Consider the following 23,792-nt stretch of genomic DNA (forward strand, 5'->3'; position numbering starts at 1 on the left):
TGCCCACACGTGTTCCAGGAGCAAACATTTGGAAAATGTATGCTGCAATGGACCATCTTATTTTGGTGTCTAATCGGCTTAGTTTTCTCACAGTTTCTGACAACTTATAAATTTAGCTATTGATGACACTGAGTCCAGCTTTAAATTTTTTTAGATAGGTGGTCCTCTCAAGATAAGTGTGGAGTCCATTGCACTGTCATGTATCTTAATATAGAACAGAATTCTGGCCTGCATAGAGCCATGTGTGAAAATAGAGGCGGCATTCTTGGCTCAGCTGAGAGGCTGCTTTGATACAGGGATGGCAGCCGGCATGTATTTGCATGGCCTTGACCCCAAATTGTCCGGAATCATGGAGGAGATCCCCTGATTTCCTTCTCTAGTTGTGGATCCTTTGTTAGGATGACAGCTGGCCACCTTGAAGCATCTCTGCATGGAAAACTCCACATCATTGGACAGCTAGCAATAGTTCACCAACACAAGTAAGAACTGGAGAAATTTGCAGCACCGTCCACGTCAAAGGTAGCCAACGTGGTTCCCTCTGAATGTTCTTGAGCTGCAACTCCCATCAGCCCCAGCCAGTAGGGCCAATGGTCAGGAATGGGAGTTTTAGTCAAGCAACATTTGGAGGGCATCACATGAGCTACCCCTGAGCAGCAATGTCATGTAACAACGTCACCTAAACATTAGGAAGAACTTCCTGACAGTAAGAGCTGTTCGACAGTGGAATTTGCTGCCAAGGAGTGTGGTGGAGTCTCCTTCTTTGGAGGTCTTTAAGCAGAGGCTTGACAACCATATGTCAGGAGTGCTCTGATGGTGTTTCCTGCTTGGCAGGGGGTTGGACTTGATGGCCCTTGTGGTCTATTCCAACTCTATGATTCTATGTGCTGGATCACCCCTCTCTCACCGTCACTCAGTGGGGGGGATCACCTCTTGAACTCCTGCCACTTCAGGCGGCCGCTTCATATCACTTCATGTATTGACAGCCTCAGTGTACATGACTGAGAAGCTGACTTTGTTTCTCTGTTTCTGCAGCCTGTGACATGTTTGGAGGAAACAAACCATAGCACTTACTTATCCTCAGTACTTGGCTTTTGTGCTTCATTTGAAAAGGAAAAAGCACCATGAGCAATGGCTTGTTCTATGGTTTGCTTTCTCCAAACGTGGCAAGTGAGGAGCAAAGTGGGGCTTTTGAGACATGCCACACTGCTGCAGTATGCTGCCCATTCACATAAAACCATAGTTTATTTTAAATTATTGTTTAATGTAATGTGTCAACTAGGCCAAAGAGGAATTCTTCTTGAATAAATGAATTTCATCCCATCTTTCCTCTGAGATTAGTTACATAACACCTCTCTTCTGAGGAAGGACATACTGTACAGTTTCCACCCTCTTTACCCAGCCCAACAACCAACTTCTATAGAAGGTCTTGCCCTTTGGAGCAGGAGAAAACAATCATGCTCCATCTTCAGTATTTTAGTTCACTCTTGACACCCGTGTAGCAGTTGCAAAGTATCTGAGTAGAAGGTGCACACTGTACTGCTTGAGGGGAAATGAGCGCTTCCACTCAGACACAGAACCCCTCTACGTGTCTGCACATATGACCACTCAAAGAGCCATTGTTATGGTATAATAACTGAAATCCCTGTGTGACAAATTTGGCTGTGTGAATCTCCCCTAATTGTGCTCTGTTCTAGTGAAGGGACTGGTAAAGCTATTACTGTGTGAACGCAGCATGAAAGAGTGCAAAATTGACATCCCCACATGCATTCTACATTCCCTGCCTGCTCTCTTCTTTTTAGCTAGAATATTACCGGCCTGACGAAATACTTCATTTTATATGTACCTATGCTGAGTTCAAGGGACGCGGGTGGCGCTGTGGGTTAAACCACAGAGCCTAGGACTTGCCCATCAGAAGGTCGGTGGTTCGAATCCCCGCGATGGGGTGAGCTCCTGTTGTTCGGTCCCAGCTCCTGCCAACCTAGCAGTTCAAAAGCACCTCAAAGTGCAAGGAGATAAATAGGTACCGCTCCAGCGGGAAGGTAAACTGCATTTCTGTGTGCTGCTCTGGTTCGCCAAAAGCGGCTTAGTCATGCTGGCCACATGACCCGGAAGCTGTACACCAGCTCCCTCGGCCAATAAACAAGATGAACGTTGCAACCCCAGAGTCGGTCACGACTGGACCTAATGGTCAGGGGTCCCTTTACCTTTACTTTATGCAGGGTTCAGGCTCCCTCACTCTTACGCCAGCTTCACCAGCTAAGGAGGAATGATCAGGTCATCAGTTTTGGTGGCGCTGTGGGTTAAACCACAGAGCCTAGGGCTTGCCGATCAGAAGGTTGGCGGTTCGAATCTCCCCAACTGGATCAGCTCCCGTTGCTCAGTCCCTGCTCCTGCCACCCTAGCAGTTTGAAAGCACACAGTGCAAGTAGATAAATAGGTATCTCTCCAGCGGGAAGGTAAACGGTGTTTCCATGCGCTGCTCTGGTTCGCCAGAAGCAGCTTTAGTCATGCTGGCCACATGACGTACGCCGGCTCCCTCGGCCAGTAAAGCGAGATGAGCGCCGCAACCCCAGAGTTGTCCGCGACTGGACCTAACGGTCAGGAGTCCCTTTATCTTTATGCATTCTAGCTACAGCCTCATTGTTTTCCTTTACTAGCGTTACTGTCTTAAAGTATCAGCTTACTCTGTAGTATAGACTTTGTCTAATCTGATCTTGTTATACGACATATTATCCATGCACATCAAAAACAGATGGTGTTTCCATCCGGCTGGAGTTGTGCTAGTGATGGACATTTGTACATCTGAGCGGAATTAAGGAGGGAAAGCTTCCCAAAGAAGGGCATCATGTGTACATGTCCTTTTCCATCATGCAGGGAAAGGATTCCAGAGGGTGCCTCATGGCTAAGGGATGCAAAGCCCTCCTCCGCTTTACCATAGGCTCCTGATTCTAATCCAGTCACAAGAAAACTGCTACCAATTATAGTTTATCTGGTCTCCGTGTGATTGGGGTGGGAGATAGGATAGAGACAGGAATTCCAAAATAGGATTTGGGTTGCTTTTGTAGCTTTTCACTCTACAAGACAGAACAATTTCATTATAAGGTAATATTCAACCCAAATAATCTAATTTAGAAACTAAAGAACTTGATAATCATGAGCATGGTGCCATTGCCTGGACTTTTGACTCAAGCCTCTCTATCTATCTATCTATCTATCTATCTATCTATCTATCATCTATCTATTTAAATTGATCAACCCCTTGATTGTAAAAAAAAAAGCCCTAAAAAAAACCCCAAAAGGTAAAATAATACATCAAAACATGCAATAATTTATTATAGTAAAACAGATGAAAATTCCCATCAGCATTTATTCACACCCCTACTTTTGGAAAAGACAGACACACACAGTTGCTCACTGAGCCTTTGACCCTTAAGTAATGGTCCTGATGAGTTTCCTGCAACATAATTATGCCTGGGTGCTCTTGCAATAGGGCAGCCTCAGCTCCAGCTCTTTCTACTGCTGGGGTCAGGCTTCTAACATGGAATGAGAGGGTTTTAAGGAGCACTGAGTAGTTGCTGGGAGATCAGCAAATGGTTTTGTGGCTTTGATAAAGCCTGGAACAGCCTTCCTGGCTTGCAGACCTGGGCCTTCCTGGAGGCTTTTGTTTAACACTGGGCTAACGTAATTGGTAACTATAAAAACGTAAAACAGAACCAGCCTTGCCAAACAGGCCACCTTTAATGGCCTTGGGAGCAGGAAACCGCACTTGTGCGAAATCATATGGCACCAGCAGCCAGCTTCACTGATGTTGAAAGTTGAAGATCTTTTATCATATTTTCAGCTTGTTGGTTGTCTCTCACCACCCACTGTCTCTCTCTGTGCTGGGAGACACCTGCTTGATCTCAGTAGGCAGGAGACCCAAAGGCCAAGTTCTGCCACACAAAACAATTGTGTTCTTACAAGTGCGGTTGTGTGGCCAACTTCACCGATTGAAATGGTTGCTGGGGCACATGTGGGGTAAGGTGACCTCATAGGGAAACTAGTCACAAATTCTTAAGGGCTTTATAAAAAGGTAAAGGGACCCCTGACCATTAGGTCCAGTCGTGGCCGACTCTGGGGTTGTGGCGCTCATCTCGCTTCATTGGCCGAGGGAGCCGGCATACAGCTTCCGGGTCATGCGGCCAGCATGACTAAGCCGCTTCTGGCGAACCAGAGCAGCGCATGGAAATGCCGTTTACCTTCCCGCCAGAGCGGTACCTATTTATCTACTTGCACTTTGACGTGCTTTCGGACTGCTAGATTGGCAGGAGCAGGGACCAAGCAACGGGCGCTCACCCCATCGCGGGGCTTTATACAATACAGTAATAGCAACATCTTGAATCCTGGCCCAGTAAAATCACTCTTCCGTTTCTTTGCAAGGCAGCTTGCTGAGTAGCAGAAGAAGCCATATTTTGCCTAGCCAGCATGTGAGCAAAGCAATATTTCTTTTGCTACTATTGATTTTGACACATGATGGATCTTTGGTGCTTGTGGGGGGGGGGGGAGCAAGAGTGCAGAGCACTGATGCACAAAGTGTTAGTCTTTCTTTTCTACTTATATTACTTATATTGGGGAATACTCATTTGCTTCTGTTACCTTTTTCTGGAGGGGGGTGAAAGCTCTGATGGATTAGCATGCATCCTTGATTGAGGACACTTTTTATTTTTGATGGACAGGGTTTTGTAATAATAATAATAATAATAATAATAATAATAATAATTTATTATTTATACCCCATCCATCTGGCTGGGTTTCCAACACAATATTAAAATACAGTTATGCATCAAACATTAAAAGCTTCCCTAAACAGGGCTGCCTTCAGATGTCGTCTAAAAGTCTGGTAGTTGTTGCTCTCTTTGACATCTGGTGGGAGGGTGCCACTACCGAGAAGGCCCTCTGCCTAGTTGCCTGTAACTTGGCTTCTCGCAGTGAGGGTAGCGCCAGAAGGCCCTCGGAGCTGGACCTCAGTGTCCGGGCTGAACGATGGGGGTGGAGACTCTCCTTCCTTGGTCTACTGGGCCAAAGCTGTTTAGAGCTTTAAAGGTCAGCACCAACACTTTGAATTATGGCAAGATGGGGACGGGGAATGTGCTTTAGCCTCTCCTAAAACCATATTTCAAATATATGGTGCTTATTTTAGATAGATAGATAGATAGATAGATAGATAGATAGATAGATAGATAGATAGATATAATATTGTGCTGCATTTGTGTAAATGCATCATTCTTGTTATTATGTTTTATGCCACTTCTTTTGTGTGGTGTGGTGGTGTCTGTGTTCCTCCTCCTGTTTTTAGAAGAGCAGTGTGTGTTGAGGATAAAGGCCTTTTGGAAATGATGGTGCGGCAGCCATGGATCTTGGAAGTCGTTAAGGAGGCCTCTCCACCTGAAAAAGACAGGACACAAAGTGTAGCCCAGAGGCCTTTAAAAAATCTCTTTTGAAGAAGGGGAGGTACTAAAAAGTGGCTGCAATAAAGGTATCAAATACTTGCAAAATATGTACAATCTTAAATAGCGGTGCATTGGACCCAGGTTCGCAGGTTTGCTGTGCTCCTGGACTCGGCCCTGAGCATGGAAGCCCAAGTCTCTGTGGTAGCCAGGAGTGCATTTGCACAATTAAAGCTGGTGCGCCAGCTTCACCCATTCTCTGAGGTGCCTGGCAGAGCCTCCAACATTTCTCAGGTGAAAATAGGGACTGCCTCTTCTACATCAAGAAGCTTCTTCTGCATTTCATCTCACCATGTGGGTAGGCAAACTAAGGCTCGGGGGCCGGATCTGGCCCAATTGCCTTCTAAATATGGCCCACAGAAGGTCCGGGAATCAGCTTGTTTTTACATGAGTAGAATGTGCCCTTTTATTTAAAATGCATCTCTGGGTTATTTGTGTGGCCTGCCTGGTGTTTTTACATGAGTAGAATGTGTGCTTTTATTTAAAATGGCATCTCTGGGTTATTTGTGGGGCATAGAAATTCGTTCTTTTTCTTTCTTACTTCAAAATATAGTCTGGCCCACCACGTGGTCTGAGGGACAGTGGACCGGCCCCCTGCTGAAAAAGTTTGCTGACCCCTGATATACACATGTTGTTGTTGTTTAGTTGTTTAGTCATGTCCGACTCTTCATGACCCCCTGGACCAGAGCACGCCAGGCACTCCTGTCTTCCACCGCCTCCCGCAGTTTGGTCAAACTCATGCTGGTAGCTTCAAGAACACCATCCAACCATCTCATCCTCTGTCGTCCCCTTCTCCTTGTGCCCTCCATCTTTCCCAACATCAGGGTCTTTTCCAGGGAGTCTTCTTTTCTCATGAGGTGGCCAAAGTATTGGAGCCTCAGCTTCACGATCTGTCCTTCAGTGAGCACTCAGGGCTGATTCCCTTCAGAATGGAGAGGTTTGATCTTCTTGCAGTCCATTGGACTCTCCAGAGTCTCCTCCAGCACCATAATTCAAAAGCATCCATTCTTCTGCGATCAGCCTTCTTTATGGTCCAGCTCTCACTTCCATACATCACTACTGGAAAAACCATAGCTTTTACTATACGGACCTTTGTTGGCAAGGTGATGTCTCTACTTTTTAAGATGCTGTCTAGGTTTGTCATTACCTTGAGCCAATTACAGCCTGTCTGCTGAACTACCTCACAGGATTGTTGTAAAGCAAAATGTGCAAGGGAAGGGGTTGTGTACCACACCTTCAACAGATAAATGGAATGGAATTAGATTTTAGCTCTAAGCTGCCTCAAGTCCCTGTCAGGGGGAAAAGGTGGGATATATAATAATAATAATAATAATAATAATAATAATAATAATAATAATAATAGAAAGTGTGGGAATGATCAGGAACATACCAGAGAGTAAATCCTACTGAACTCAATGAGACTTAGTTCTGAGTAAAAAATGCTTAGGATTGCAGTGTAAGTCTTTACCCAGTTACATGGGAGTAAGCTTCGCTGAATACAGTTGGACTTACTTCTGAGTAGTCATGTAAAGGCTCCATTTACAACAAGAAGCATAAACACTCCATTTGTTTCCTTAAAAATGGCTGGCTACTGAAGCATTGCAATTAAAGAATATAAAGAGGAGTGGTTACATTCTGTTTCAAAATTATAGAAAGGGCTTCATATTAGGGTTGCCATATTTCAAAAAGTGATAATACAGACAGAAAAGTTGTTGAGCTTTTTTGAGCTATTTTTAAGGAAATTTGCCAGACGTATGGCAACTCTACTTCATATGCCATCGAACTATAATTATCCACAATTTATAAGTTGCATTTACATTTGGTGAATATTTCCGTGCCCCTTTTGTGTTTATCGAGGGGTTTTTTTTAGACATTAGTCAAAACAAAAGTTGCTGTCCTAGAAGTTAAGGTTGTGCCAGTTCAATCCCAAGCTGGCATCAGGTGAAGCTGAGAGAACTGGCCGCCCCCCAGCTTGCCAAGCTACCTTTGGCCCATATATAGCAGTTCCTTACAATCAGATGTGAGCTTGGCTGGACTCAGGCTGACCTTCTTCTTGGTGGGTGTACAGAAACTAGATAGATAACTTTACTGTAGGAGCAGTTTGAAGAGGCCTGCATGGACTGCTTAATGAAGGGTATTGCAGAGGCTCAGCTGAGACAGACATTTGGCAGGAGGAACAGTATTAATAATGTCATTGCAGTGAAAGTCAGCTGTTCCCCAGCTACAACGCCAAGCATTACAGACGCCATCCAGAAATATTTCATCCACCTGCCAGGAGTTCAGAGCAACTTGGCAAGTTTCTAATTTTAAACCCAGCGAAATGAAATTGCTCCCTCATTTTATTGTAACAATATACATGCATGTGGAGAACATTAAGGAATGCATGCGCTCTCTCTCCCAGTGAAATAAGCGCAGGCTGATGTTTTGCAGTCTTTGTGGGTCCAGCCAGCTAGCTTTAGCACCTCTCAAGCAGTGCCCATTTTGGCATCCTGATTTTGAAAAAGCATGCTTGCCACGTGAATCTCTCAAACTGGACAAGAGAATGAGGTTGAACAGATCATTCTGTAACCTTTTGAAATCTTCCTTGCGCTATGGCACAAAGTGCCGTAAGACAGAATATTGACTAGCAGATGTCCTGCCTTCTCTTTGAGCAGATGAGGGCATATCTTATATCTTATTCTACCAATTTATGAAGCTATGAGGATATAAAAATAACTTGGTATAAAGCTGATGAAAGACAGTTATGGAAACAAGATTTACTTCCTGAATTAAGCGGGTCCATTAATTACAAATGAATGCTGTTTTATTTTCGTAAAATAGAACAAGATGTGGGGGGAGTGAAATTTGGCTCCCAGGTGGCATGGCTCAGCCCGCAAATGACCATTTAGAAAAAAATATCAGCCGAGTCAAATCTTTAGATAGGCAGCCATATGATTTGTGTGTCTGTGAGAAGTATCTGAAGCCCATTTAAAAGAATGGGAAGGGAAGATCAGCCGGCAGCTGCTGCTTCTAGAGCTCAAGCCATGCAGTTTTTAAAATGAGATATGTAGTGTGTTAAGTATGCGCAACGTGAAATGTTATGCACCTATATACTAATTAATCTTTTAAAAATGTTTTAAAGTTCATTTATTTTTAAAATGTATTTTTATTTCCAGTCCAGCTTTCTGGGTTAGTGATGTTGACTGCGTAAATAGATTTTTATAATTTTATTTCATATAAGTATCAAAACATACGAAAGCTTAAAAGATGCACACCCCATATCAATGCCATGTTTCTCTTATATAAAACACATTTACAATAGGCATAATATTACCTCCTGCATGGGGTTTAACCATTCAGCATGGTTATAGCTCAGGTCCAAAGAGTTCCTTATAGAAACAGCATCTGCGCTCCCATGTCACAAACATGTTCAAATGCACTGAGAGATTTCTTGAGCACCATCAGTTTTGATTAATAAAAGAGCACCCCACAATTTCCCCAGCTATTGTTATTTCAAAGGTAGCTCTATTCATATCCAGTGATAAGCACAAATCACTCTAGCAAGCTCTGGTGTATTTAATGCTACAACATGTTTTGTTCTGAAAACTAGGTCCAATATAAAATTAAGAAGGCAGACCATTGTATCCAAAGGCACATTGACAATGGTAAAGAAGGATAATGCTCTGATAATCATTTTCCAAAATGCTTGAGCTCTGTGACATGTCCACTACATGAGGAAGTCTGCAGTACTCTGTTTTTGGCATAGTGCCAGCACTGACTATTCTCAGCTTTATAGGTAATTTCAGAGGTGTTAAATGGTATTTTTATTGTCATTTTTATGCAGTTCTCTCTCAATCATGAGGTCACAGTAAATTAATTTATAGGGCTGAAAAGGAAAGACCAAGCCTTGTGAGAAATTTTCCTTCTAGATCTTTTCTTCTTCTTCTTCGTTTATAATGTGTTACAGCTGTAGTGTTCATCTATACATGTACTAATATACAATATATATATTTAAAAGAACTTTGTGCCTGGCCACAAATTATTTCAAAATCCATCAGATTATTGTTTGAAGTCTAGGTAACAATATGTTTTATTCAATAAATCAGAACTTCCAGTATGTTCATGGGGATTGGAGTCTGGATCTCTAAAAACTGGAGCAAATTGTGAGATTGCGGGTGAAATCCTACTGTGATCACTGTCCCATGTGGACAGTAACGTATTAAGTATAACATTTTGAAACTTTTAAAAAGAATTATTTGTATTTTCCTCTTTGTGGTCCAGAGAATGGAATGTAGAGGAATTTTACAGAAGGGGTGTTCAACATTTTTAGTTTCTGAAACACCTTTGTCTGTTATGCATGCAATTTTGTAGTGGTAAATTAAGAATTTCACGTCCTTCATGATTCATGCTAGCTGGCCATATAAATCTGTCATTGCTGAGGAATTAAAATGACAGGTGTCAGCAGTAGCACTTCCCGGCAAGACAAGGCTTTGTCTAGCTTCAACAATTTCTCAACATATTGTTTTGAGTTTGAGGGGTTAGTTGGCCTGATGCCCAAGTCTCTTGAAATTGTTGGAGTCTTGGTTCCAGTGAGGGTTAAAATCTAATGTAGGATTCCACTACTGCATTAGCCAAGCAAGGGTCATGGATACCACCTAAGTATTGTCCTTAGACTGACAAAGGAAGCTGCTCTGTACCAGAGGGCAGGTGAATGGGCTGGCAGTGAAGAAGACAGGCCAGAGTGGTGAGAGCCATGCTTACTTCTGCTGGAATCCAAGTCTGTGACTGTGGGAGCAGCAAGACCTTCTGGGCTGTAAGTGTTGTGAGACGCTCCATCGTAGGTGCAGGTTGTATATATGTGTAAATCATATATCATAAAGACACCACAGTCTCTGCTGTGCTTCATTCCAAGGAAACTGAAGTCTGGGTAAGCACCTGGAACCACTGGAATATCGCACCACTCAGAGATTGGGGTAGTGTGCAACAGTATATTTGGACAAAATAGTAAATTCAGCTTTGCTGGGACAGCTTTCATTCAAACCCTGCTAAAGTGGAGGAAATTGTTTTTTATTTTAGCATGTTTAAGCACAGGGGCGTCTTACCCATAGAGACTAGTGGCGTGGGGCGCCAGTGCGCCAAGTTCTGGAGGGTGCCAGGGAAAAGGCGGAGGCTGGACAAGGCACCTCCCGGCATCAGCTCGCCACCCTCGCCCGCCTCCGCCATGCCACGCCGAAGCAGCGCTGTGCCCAGAGCCTCCATCTATCGTGGCCACTGTGGCACAAAGCAGCCAGCTGAGCCGGGAGGCGCCGTGACCAGCCTCCGCCTCTTCCCCGCTGGAGGAGCCACCCTCCAGCAGCACCATCCTCCCTAAAAAACTCTGGGAAACTGGGGGGGGGCACCAGAGGGAGTTTTTTACCCCGGGGCTGGATATGCTTAAGACGCCCCTGTTTAAGCACCTGGTGATCATTGAACCTCCGGCTAAAACAAAGGTTCCCCTCTCATTTTTAGTGATGTCAAGTGATTGACAGGTGACCAACCCTGCCCAACTGTCAAATTTAACCCACAAGGCCAGGCCTGATAACGATCTGACCCACAGAGCCAAAGAGATTCCCCACAAGTGCCGCAAATGTTTATCTTGTAGCCAATATTATTTTTAGTAATGCTGTAAATGTTGTCTTTATGTTTAATGCAAGTGGTTCTATTGAACGGCAATATTGTGTTGTATTGTACCTCTTTTGATAACAAACATTTTTAATATTTAGAAAGAGACATACTTATGGAAATGAATGTGTAGAGACTACAATGAACCAGCATAGAATGGAAATATTTAGTTGCATACTTTTTTCAGTGTCAATATTTTGGCAATAATTTTATTGACTGGATAAGAAAAATCTATTTTCACATGTAGATGAGTGCAGGCCATCAATGCACAGTATTCACTCTGAGTGACATAGTTAGATGCTTCTAAGGTTGCCAAGTCAGGAGAACCCCAGACCCCGAGATGTCAGGGCCCAAACCTGAGTCTATGGGCAGCCCCTAGTGATGCCATTAAGAATGATGCATTAAGCATTAGCCACAGTCATGAGAGCATGTCATTCAAATAAAATAAAAAGCAGACCCACATTCCCCCATAACCCTAACCCTTAACCCTGACCCCAACCCTAACACCTTGCCCAAAGCCTAATCCCAAACCTTTACTACCACCCCAGCCATAACCCAAACTTTACCCTAAAACTAATTGAACCGTACACCTAACCCTCCCCCTCATTTTAAATCAATTTTATTCCTAACCCAATCTTCATCTTAAACAGACACACTCACCCTAATCTTAAACCTAACTCCTAATGTTAGCTCTAGCTCTAGCCAAAGCCCTAAACCTTGGCCTAAGCCCAACCCTTAAAATAACACCCTAACCCTAACCCCATTCCTAAACTCTAATCCTAACCTCCATAACAACCCCCTAACCTAATCCCAACACCTAACATCTAAGATGCACGTAGCAAACACATAGCAAATACCGAACCCTAATCCTAGCCTTTTTATTCTGCCTGCATCTCTCTGTGCCTGCTTCCATTGATCCCTGGTTTGGGGTTTGGGGGTGAAACTTTAGGGTTTGCCTGGGCACACCCCCTGCACACACTATGGGGTGTGTGGGTGTGTGTGATAAGATAAAGAGATTTGCAGGGAGGAATTCATAGCATTCTGAAGATCTTTTGTCAGCTCCTTGCCGATGGAGATAGCAGTGTGGCATTTGATAATAGCCAAACGTATGTTTGACTGTCAGCTTTCACTTCAAATAAGAAATCAAAACAAAGGGATTAACTTCTTGTTGCTTTGAAAGTTGTTGCTTGCAGAGTGGAAGGACTGCCTTGTGTATTGGAAGTGGCTGAAACTGCAGCCGTGATCTTGCCCAAACTAATTACAGTGGTACCTCGGGTTACATACGCTCCAGGTTACATACACTTCAGGTTACAGACTCTGCTAACCCAGAAATATTACCTCGGGTTAAGAACTTTGCTTCAGGATGAGAATAGAAATCGTGCTCTGGCAGCGCAGCGGCAGCAGGAGGCCCCATTAGCTAAAGTGGTGCTTCAGGTTAAGAACAGTTTCAGGTTAAGAACAGACCTCCAGAACAAATTAAGTATTTAACCTGAAGTACCACTGTACTGCAGTTCAGCAATTATTGGATGAACAATTAAAAGTAATTAGAGATGAGGCTGATAAAATGGTGAATGAAAACAAGACCAGACAAGGATGAAAGAAGCTTTGGAGAACAACATTGATATAGGATTGCCAGAACAGGAGAGTGAAATGGTAGAATTGGGAGGGAAGAGATGGTGAAATGGAAAAATCCTTCACACAGGTGTTTGGCGGAATAAAACAGCCAAATGGTGGAGCTGTGATGCTGGAGCAGTGGAATGGATGGAGAGATGGAAATACAACCTAAGCTGGCACCAACAGAGCTAAGAGAGAAAGGGATCTGCTTCCCGTCTGCAGCAGGAGGAGAAGAGGAGAAAGTGCCAGACACTGGAGGCACACCTCTCTCCACTCCGCGCTTTGGCTCCATGCTTTTAGGACATCGGGCAGCCTGATGCCCCCCCCCCAAAAAAAAATATAGGGAGGGGGGCAAAAGGGCTCAGCCCCTAGAAGCCAGTGCTCCTGACAATTTGTAGTCATATACTGTACTGCATCAGAGAGATGCCGGATAGACAGAGAATGAAAACTGGTAAAATTGTAAACACAGCAGTAAATTTTAATGTGTTTTTTAAAGCAACCATTTGGATAAGAATGTTCAGCACCTACTGCCTCCACTGGGTAGTGAGGTGTTTGTTTTTTAAGCTTAAATATTTCCATACTCCAGTATGAAATCCACATTTATTATGAATAGCTTCTAGTATTCCAGTGATGTCATTCACCCACTAGGACCTAAGAGGCTCTAAGCACAACTAGGCCAATATTCTAATTCTTCACTTTAGATTATCAGTAAATTACTAAACACACACTGCACATTCATTTTGATGGCCTCCTGTGCTGTGGGATTAAAAATAGTGCCTTCCCCCCACCCACAGGTGGTCCTTTAAGCAGATTAATGTCATTTGTAATGGAATATCACGATACAATTTGCACATGGAGAGGTGTTTTCGAACCCTCTGAAGTTTGGGACTTTTGCTTTGAGCCTGAACAAATGCCTGACCTTCTCATTTAACAACCAGGGCAGGTGGGCTATCAGACAGATTCTCGGGGGTGTGTGTGATAAAATCATTCTAACTGTGGGGATTCAAGGACAGGTTATACCGGACTCACAGGGAGCCAGACAAAGTGAGGGCAGGAATGCCAAGCATTTCGACACAGCGCAGTCCAGCAAGGCTGGTGGCAACAGGACTGCTCTGACAAGGTAAGAAGAGCCCTGCTGAAGCAAAGTCAAGGGCTCCCTGTTTCGGTCAGGCGTGGAGCGTGGGAAGGCAATGGCTGCATGGGCCAGAGTCATGTCAGGCTGGAAGTCTGGTACTACACCCGGCAACAGGAACAGAGGTCAGGAGGCAGGAAGCACTGCCATGGATGGGCTGAAGGTCTCATGTCAGACTGAAGAAGAGACACAAGGCACAAGGATAGAGAGATCTGTCTGCTGGACCATCCCAGATAGATGGGGCTTTATAGGGCCTGGGGATCTTCAGTGGTTTGGGGGGGTCAGCTGATCATGTTCAGACTGGGATGTGTGTGTGTTGGGTGACAGCATTTGGACCAGCACGGCAGCCTTCACATGTTCTTTCCGTGTATAACCAGCCCAGAGCACTGGTGTCGCAGGAGGTGAGATGCTGAAGAATGGCCCCTGAAAGCCCTGTTTCAAGAGACAACTTGCTGTAGCATCCCATTTCTAACAGTATATTGTTATTAACATTAGCATTAGCCTCAGAGTGACTTACACTTATAAAATCATCCATGGTACAAAATTTAAAAGACATCAAATAGATAAAGGTGTTCCTAATGTAATAACATAAAAAGGACAAATCCTACTCCATCCTGCTAAAAGCTGAACACCCAACACACACTTGGGTATCATTATATTATGTGATATCATATTTCATTATAATATCTAGTACAGTAGTCAGCCAGATCACTCCAGGATGATGATAATGTTTCAACGGCTTTGGCTGTTAATTTTAAATATTTTTAAATATTTTAATTGCTTTTAACTTTTTTATTGATAATTTTAATATTTCTGGTGAATTGCTTAGAGGTTTTACCGAAGTCAAGCTAAACATAAATTTTGTTAAATAAATAAAACGAGGGCATGAAGGCAAGAGTCCTTCTCAATTGTTGGCCTACAACAGGAGGGGAGAATATGTGGCCCTTTATTATCTAACGCCACTCTGATCATCCCTAACCATTGCCCATTCGTGTGTGTGTGTGTGTGTGTGTGTGTGTGTAAACAAACAAATTATCAATCAATATAACCATTTACATTTCCTTTCCCCCCTCCCCTTCCTCCCTCTCCCCCCCTGCGCCCCGGACTTCCCTCAGCTCCCGTCTCTGGTTTCTTTGCACATATTGGACGAATTGTACATATCATTGTCTTATCTATCATATATTAAACTAATAAATTTGTGGATGTTTATTCAAAACCTGCCAAGGAGTCCAAATCATTTTGTTGTCTTTTTAGATAATTTGTAAAAAGTTCCCATTCTTCCTTGAAGTCACAATTGTCCTTGTCAAGCAGTTTATATGTCAACTTGGCCAATTACGCATAGCTCATCAGTTTTTCTTGCCACGCTCTTTGGTTGGGATTTATTCATTCTTCAACCATTGGCCATTTTAGCTGGGGCGAATGGGACTCCACCACACAGAGTGCCACATGTTCCCCATCCCTCATCTATAGCATCTGATATTCAAATGAATGTTTAAACTCAGCATAATTCTGTTTAAAAAACATGGTTAATAATCAGGGATAGATTTGCCATTTGAGAATTTGTGTAGCTTTCTTTTAAACCCAACAAACCGAGTGACCATCACTACATATTGTGGCCAGGAGCTCAAGTTTATACTGTGCTGTGTGCAGAAGTAATTTCTTTTCTCTGTCCTGAACCTCCTGCAATCAGTTTCATTGGGTACCCCAAATTCTATTATTCAAAACTTTGCGGTTTCCCACCTCTTTCCTTCTTCTTTGTCAAGGCAGCACTCCTCCTTCTGGAGTGATTTCCCCCACTCATCTTGCTGACAATTTATCCCTATTACTCTATAAATTAGTGTTCGATGATGGTCTGTGCTTGGTGTTCAATAATATGCATATTTTTTTTTAGTCTGATGGAAAAGAATGGGGGAGGGGGTTCTTGAAAAAAAGTTGTTTTCATGTGTTCAAAATCCTTATCCTTAATAGAACTTACAGGAGAAAACCTGAAAAGCTGGTCAGTAGACCAGTAAGTTCTTAAATCAAAACCCCTAAAATCAAAGACAGACCCACATCTAAACAGCTTTAATTGCAGTTGCTGTCTAGGAGATTCAACATATACCTTTTTGGGCTGGCTTTTTAAAAATTGCATCTTTGTTTTTGTCTTTCTTTTCAGTTATGTGGCTGCGGTCTCTTGGGTGTGGGAATATGGCTGTCCGTGTCACAAGGAAACTTTGCCACCTTTTCTCCCAGCTTCCCTTCACTGTCGGCAGCAAACCTGGTCATTGCCATTGGTACTATCATCATGGTGACTGGCTTCCTAGGCTGTTTGGGTGCTATCAAGGAAAACAAGTGCCTCCTCCTAAGCGTAAGTTAGCAAGTGAGATAAACCACGAGTCGGGGGCTGGACTAGGGCTGGGCGATAGCAGCTTTTCAACATCGAGGTTTGGCAATACAATGCGATGTTGAAAAAACAAGGTGCATTGGCCTCTGCCCATGAGACACCGGGTGAAACTGCCCCAGCTCTCACCTCGGGAACTGAAAAAAAATTCCTTCCAGTAGCACCTTAAAGACCAACTAAGTTAGTTCTTGGTATGAGCTTTCGTGTGCATGCACACTTCTTCAGATACACAGATACACTGTGTATCTGAAGAAGTGTGCATGCACACGAAAGCTCATACCAAGAACTAACTTAGTTGGTCTTTAAGGTGCTACTGGAAGGAATTTTTTTTGTTTTGACTATGGCAGACCAACACGGCTACCCATCTGTCTCGGGAACTGAGGCGGTTTCACCCAGGCGCTCATGGGCTGGACAACGCAGCTTGTTCCCCCTCCCCAGCTGAGACAGCCCCAGGGCTCTCCCCGCTCACATGCGGGCGGCAGGAGCATCGGGGCTCCTTAAACTGCTAAGCTGGGGCAAGGGCAGCTGCACGCTCCTCAGTTGAGCAGTTTAAAGATGCAGAGGGAGGAACAAGCTGTATCAGCACCTCCCCAATACAGGTTGTTTCTCCCTCTGCGTCATATGAGGAGCAGACTGCGATGTCAGGTTCACTCAGTGGTATATCGCAGGTGAAACCACTGCCGCTCCTGAGTCACACCCGCTGGAGCAAGGGACTCTTGACACACCCTCCAACAGACGCTGCTAGCAGAACGACTCTGGAGCAGTGGTGGTTTCACCAGCAATATACCGCTGAGTGAGCCCGGCATCACGGTCTACTCCTCATTGATATATCCTATTGATATATCACCCAGGCCTAGTCTGGATACAACTGTCAAGTAAACCATGGCTTAGCATGGCGGCAGCAGCAGGACGTGTAAAATGGCCAATCTTCTCTCCAGGAATCTGCATGTTTGCACTAAGTCATGATCATGCCCTGTAGAAAAGGTGAATGAACTTTGGAATGGTTCATGCATCAATGCAAGCCAATGTACAGTGAATTCACAATACACAAGGTTTTTGTTTTTTTGTGTAATACACACTTTCCCGATAAAATTAAAACAAAAAAGTTCACAAGGTGGTCTGAGAATAACCTTAAGAATTTCCACTTAATAATTTCAAAGAACATTAAGAAAATGGTGATACATTTCAATGTTACTTTAATTGCAATATTTAATTATGTTACTAAGTATGTTACTATTTCCCACACTGCCATTTACATCAGTTATATTAAAGCTTCAAGTGATTGTAACATTCTTCTTTCTTTTGCTTCCGCAGTTTTTTATTGTTTTGCTGATCATTCTCCTGGCTGAGCTGATACTACTCATTTTGTTCTTCGTTTATATGGACAAGGTAGGCATTCACAGAGCTCCGTTATCTCAGAAGACGAGCTACTTTCTTATGAGTATTCCTCCCCAAGCTCCCTCCCCAGATAACTGGCATTAAAATAGACATATCAAAGGTGGTCCTGCAGAAAGGTGCCAATCAGCACATTAGAGAACTGCTGCAAGAACCAGGCAGAAGGGAAATTTAGAAGTCTGGCTGGCACCTTGAGCACGCCCCTGACTGTTTGGCTCCTGTGGAAGCCACAATGCTTTGAAGAGCACAAAAGAGATGGAAACTACACCAGGCAACAACAACCTCCTCCTCCTTCTCCTCCTCCTCCTCTTCTTCTTCTTCTTCTTCTTCTTCTTCTTCTTCTTCTTCTGTTTATCTTGTCCAGGGCAACCCAAAGTGACTTACAGCCAAAACAAACGAACAAAGAACAACAACCACCCAGAGGATAAAGCAATACATTAAAAACATCCTGCCCACTTCTAAAAGGCCACAGAAGGAAGGTTTTCACATGATGCCTAAAGATATTTAGTGAAGGTGCCAGGCAAATCTCCCTGGGGAGAGCATTCCACAAATGGGGAGCCACAGCAGAAAAGGCCCGTGCTTGTGTTGCCACCTTCTGGACTTCTCGTGGAGGAGGCACATGAAAAAGGGCCTCAGATGATGATCTCAGGGTCTGGGCCAGTTCATATGGGGGAGAGGCGGACCTTGTGGTATTGTGGTCCTGAGCTATTTAAGTCTTTATAGGTCAACACCAGCACTTTGAATTGTGTCCAGAATCCTGTTTGGCAAGCATTCCAACACTATAACCATTGCACTGGTCCCAGACGCATGTCTATTGCAAAAAGACAAAACTTCCTTTTACTGAAATATATACTCACATATTTGTTACCTTGAGTAGGACATCTGTGCATACAGTGTTAAAATTATGCGGCAACCCCCTCCCCCCAAAAAATGTTCCCCTTGAAGCTATTAGGAGAAGGCACCAGATGTGCTTTCCATTCAGCCTACTCTTCACATACCTTGGAGGATATTTTAACGTGTCTTTTAATCTGGAATTGTCACCATGTGGTAGGTATTTTATTTCTGCAAATGGCTTTCAGTCTCAGCTTGAAGACTCTGATATGATAGGAAGAGAGTCTGTTGTTTTCCTACACATATACATTCCTAATCAGATCATACTAAAAGGTTGCACTATTTATGTAATGACTGTGACCTTGTTGGTGTTTGTTTATACGAAATAGGTTAATGAAAATGCGAAGCAGGATTTGAAAGAAGGGCTCAAGCTGTACAACACGGAAAATAATGTTGGGCTGAAGAATGCTTGGAATATCATTCAGGCAGAGGTAATGACATGAACATTTTATTTTATTTTTTTGCAAATGACCCCCACACGCTGCCCTGTTAATAATGGGTTAATCTACATCTCATGGGACAGTCCTATTGTCTGAGGGGACATGATGCGATTGCCTTGCTGAAGTTAAGCAGTTTTGGGTCTGGTGAATTTAAGCTGGGAGACCTGGGAACTCCATGTTTGCTGCTTTGAGTTCCATGCTGCAGAAAAAGGTAAGATGTAAATGTACTCTGAGGTCTCAGTCTTTCTAAGATGCAGATAAGTCACGATTTATAATGAATTGCTATATGGTAGTTTGTGCATTGGCTTGTGTCGTTTATAACATTATCAAACACCCCGAAAGCAGAAAACTACATTTATTTATGTATTATCAGTTCAGGTATCCTCCCCACAGAGATTCTTGTGTTGAGGGTGGAATAAAAGTGTATTCTGCCCCATTTATAAAGGAAAAGAAAGGAAGATAAGTCTGACCCAAAGTGTCTATCTTTGAAGTGGCGAATAAGGCATTCCAAATAGTATTTAAGCAGATTTCAAACGGGATTTCTATGGATTGTTTCCAATATTGGACTATTGTTAATCAGGCTGTTGATAACAGAAAAAAATACGAAATCTCTGCATATAATTTTACTGTTTAAATTTGAGTCTAACCATAACAAGGAGGGAGCCAAATAGGGTGGGAGGGCTCGCTGCGTAATTTTGGAATTAATGTGAAACACCTTTTCCCAAAAGAAGTAAACCAACATGCAAGTCCATCATGGATGAAAATATGAGCCGATCTCTCCACAGCCTTTCCAGCACAGGGGAGAGATTCTAGTGTTTATTTTGGCTAGATGTGATGGAGTCCAGTGCCAGAAAAATATAATTTTGAGAGAAGCCTCCTGCAAATGAGCAGAGATTGTTCGTAGGGATGGGCTGTGCCAAACTGATTGTCATTTATGATATCCAGTTATGCTCCCTAAGTCTTTTTCCGATACTGATCGGAGACCTCCTATATTGCCTGCATATTGTTCTAAAAGAATGCTATAGACTGAAGATGTAGCTCCTTTTATGTCATATTTTGATTTGTTACAGAGACTCAAATAACGTAAGAGAACCAAGGCCCTTGTGTTCCAAATATCTTGCAAATGTGCATAATTGAAGAGATTGAAGCCGAGTTAACTGGGCATCATCCAACTTTTCTATTAGCTCATGCTCAGATTTGCTTTACGTCTAGAAAGAAAGTCACTTATGTGATAGATTCCTCTCTTTTCAAATTTTTAAAATTGTCCCTATTTATCTTCCGGTCGGAATGATGGATGGTCTAATAGTGGAGTCAATGGCGAGGGTCTGGGGGCCAAAACCAAGTCTTAATCCCTCCACACCGTCAGCACTGCCTTTAAAAATGGGTTTTGTATCTTTCTCCACACAGTCCAGGACAGTTTCAGGAAAAGAAGTGTCCTTTCTGACTGTGAGGAGACGGGACCCTCGCTCTACACTCATGGAATGACATTTTGTCCCCTAGTCAAGGGGATCAGAGATTGACATGTTCAGTAGGTGAACAGATGACAATAAACAGGTGGAATGAGCTGAAAGTGGTGACAAATAAGGTTTGGGGTTTAAAATATACAGTAATGATTTTTCAAGAGGCTAATTCTTTGCAGTTATCACTCAGACTTGCGCTTGCTAGTGTCCAAGGTAACACAGCCTTTTCAAAAATCCTAAAATGTTCTTTCCGTTCCAGGCTGCATTATGTCTCATCTTGTCCTTGTCTCCTAGATGCACTGCTGTGGGGTCACTGATTACAAAGACTGGTACCTTGTACTGGGTGAAAACACTGTCCCTGACAGATGTTGCATAGAAAATTCTGAAGACTGTGGCCGGAATTCCACTAATACGAATTTAGTGTGGAAAACGGTAATTTTAGCTTACATAATAATCTGGATTTTTTTCTTTAGTTTAACTTAATTTCTTTCTTTGTGGAAAAGGTATCCTTGCATGAACACCATTCGAGCGCAGGTATTAGGTACAGAGATATTTCAATTTAAGAGACTATTTTACAACCATTGTTCGGTCTCCACTGTGACATAGGACATGGGCTGAAGGTAAGCAATGCAAAAAATCTTGCTGAAAGTAAGCAGGGTCTGTGACTTCTAAGGGCTCCATCCTTTGAGGCCCCTCTGGGATATAATACAAAAATAGTAAAAACAAAATCCCTAAAAGTAAAAATGCAAGTCAAGTAGATTAAACAGTCAAGTATGGTTAAACAAATCAGATAAACTGAAATTGATTTTTCTGCATATTTTGTTGTCAGTTAACCCTTCTGCTTTTGTATTATTGGTGCAAATTTCTTGGTCTGTTTTATTTATTTGAGTGCTTGAAACATTTTCCCCAGAGTGGCTTCCAAATGTGAGATTGTAAGTCTTGCCCTCAGGCTTGCAACCTAAAAGACATGACTCACAAGGAGAAGGGAGGGAGGCAGAATTGAGCACTGATGGAATTTGGGGGAAGGCTCCATATAAATTAAGAGGAAGGGCCAAAAGTTGCTTGTCATTGAGCAGTGGCGTATTGTAGCCTCTCTTATAGCAGGGTGGAATGGCTGGTGATGATGGCAGCTGAGGGAGAACGCTTCGCAGTCCCATCTTCTCCCTCACACCTCCGGGAGCCCCGTCAGTGGCAGAGAATAGTGCCGCCTCTAGTTTCTTTATACTGCCAAGTATACCAATACTTGTGTTTAAAATTCTTCAGAAACATAAGGGGGGGGGGGGAGAATTGCAGGGTGTACAGTGGGAATAAAAAATGAGTTGTGCACTGATGGTACAATCACTGAAAAAATACCCTTTATACAGAGCTGCAAATTCAGGCATACTCTGCAAGCAACAAAATGGCCCACGTCTGCTGTCTTGTCCTCTTGCCTAATTTCTAATGAGACTCTTCTATTCAGCCAACAGATCAAATGTTTGTCACTGACTGAGCTTATAGTTTCTCAGTGAGAGGAAAATGTCCAGTAAGCCCTCCTGTTTTATCCCTGAATGAGATATGTCATTTGAAGCATTTGGCTCTTGAGCCAGAACAGGTTGTCACGGTGTTTTCCTACCTTTTTTTACCTGGTGTAAGATTGGGGGGGCAGGTGTGTCCCTTGGGGTAAGAGAAGCAGGACATGGTAGTGGTGGAGATAGCGGAGGCTGCTCAAAGCGCAAGTGAAATAGGCTGCTGCTCGACTTGTACCTCCTTACGAGTAACAGAAAAGCTCAAGCTCCTCTGGGGCAGCCGTTTTGCCGCTCTCACAACATTTTGGTGCGCCTGTTGCCACAGCCGAGGTCCGAAGAGCTATCAGGGACAGCTAGGTCGAGTCAAAGGAAATTATTCATTCTGCCTTTGACTTTCCCCCTCCCTGCAAGATTCATAGATGCTAGGAAGAGTCTGTTTGAAAAGCAATGGTGTGCAATGGCTGTGTTTGCAAATGTGCCTGTTTGCTGTGCCTGTTCATATGTGCAGCTACGATTTCCAAACGCTGTGTATGTGGTTCATGTCAACATAAGCTTACAGAGCATATGTGGCAGAAGCGTGAGTGCATGTGCCTCCCAACAAGTGTGTAGATGTATGGACATGTACCTCCGGATGCTCTGTGGTTGAGGTGGATGAAGAGAGAGAGGAGTGAAAAGAAAGCTGAAAGAGAGGGGTGACAAGTCTCTGCCTCTGTCCATCCATTAGATCACAGGGCCCCATTTATGCCAATTATTCTTGCCATTATGCCTTGTCAGACTGATATAATGGTCAGCATATCAGACATGGAACTGGGAGACCAAAGCTCAGTGGGTGACCTCTCAACAGAGTTATTCTGAGAATAACATGGTCAGGGGGACAGTCCCACTAAAAATAATATTATCATATTCTTTTCTAACGTTCCAAACTGACAGCAAGCGGCAATGTAGAAAGGAGGCGCCCAGGTTTTGGCACAAGCCAGCCAAAGTTGCCTTCTAAATAAAACACCCTGAGGCATTCTGCCATGGCCTTACATGGCCTCTGCTTTTTCAACATATAAAACAAACATTGGTGGTATCTTTAACTCGCTCATTTTTTAAATGAACAAAACCCATTTGGTCAACGTGAATGTGTTTAAATATATTCATATTTAATATGAGACGCCAAAACAGGCTTCATCACGATTGAGCAGGACAGAGAGTATGTATGAAGTTTTCAGGATTTGGTTGTTGATACAACTTGAACTTCCCATCATTTTGGGATGCTTCTATCAAAATGATTGTTTTTCTTTATATATTTTCAAATCCTTTTTCTCTTCCCCTTTCAGGGCTGCTATGAAAAAGTCAAGATGTGGTTTGATGAAAATAAGCATATACTCGGGTCGGTTGGGATGTGTATCCTCATAATGCAGGTAAGTGGCTCATAGGATCCTTGTTTGGGCCTCATTTTTGCTGTGCTCCATGGAATAATGCAATAAATGTGACAGCAGAATGTCTAGCGTATCCCCAGTTGGTGTTTATGTTGTGAGCCTGTGACAGAGGTGGTTGAAGAAAGCAAAACAAAATCATCAAAGATAACTTGGACTTTTGAACAGGTGTTTCTGCCCCCCCCCCCCAAGTAACAGTGGGGAAGGGGGGCTGCTGGGCTTATCAGCACCAGCCACAAGCCTTCAACATCCTTCCCCAGCCTAGCACACTGGACCAGTGCCCCCCACCTTTACACAGCCCTTAAACTCAAGAGAGATGGCTGTGTCCTCGCAGACCAGGCAGCCACCAGCCATGGGACTGGTGCAGAGAGGAGAGCCAAGAAGTCGCGGACAAGGCCCAAGAGGGCAGGCAGCACTCATTTCCTCTC

At 43.4% G+C, this 23,792-nt stretch overlaps 1 protein-coding gene across 4 annotated transcripts in view; it reads left to right on the plus strand.

Annotated features, from left to right (window-relative positions):
- Positions 1 to 23,792, plus strand: part of TSPAN9 (tetraspanin 9) — a 140,223-nt gene that overhangs the window by 108,464 nt on the left and 7,967 nt on the right. For all 4 annotated transcript variants that reach the window (XM_028742973.2, XM_028742974.2, XM_028742971.2 and 1 more), the window contains 5 exons: positions 16,028 to 16,219; positions 17,567 to 17,641; positions 18,868 to 18,969; positions 20,733 to 20,870; positions 23,266 to 23,349. In XM_028742973.2, coding sequence (XP_028598806.2) covers positions 16,028 to 16,219; positions 17,567 to 17,641; positions 18,868 to 18,969; positions 20,733 to 20,870; positions 23,266 to 23,349 — 591 coding nt within the window. The remainder of the gene's footprint in view (positions 1 to 16,027; positions 16,220 to 17,566; positions 17,642 to 18,867; positions 18,970 to 20,732; positions 20,871 to 23,265; positions 23,350 to 23,792) is intronic.

Source organism: Podarcis muralis, chromosome 9 (assembly GCF_964188315.1).
Source record: "Podarcis muralis chromosome 9, rPodMur119.hap1.1, whole genome shotgun sequence".
Lineage (NCBI taxonomy): Eukaryota > Metazoa > Chordata > Lepidosauria > Squamata > Lacertidae > Podarcis > Podarcis muralis.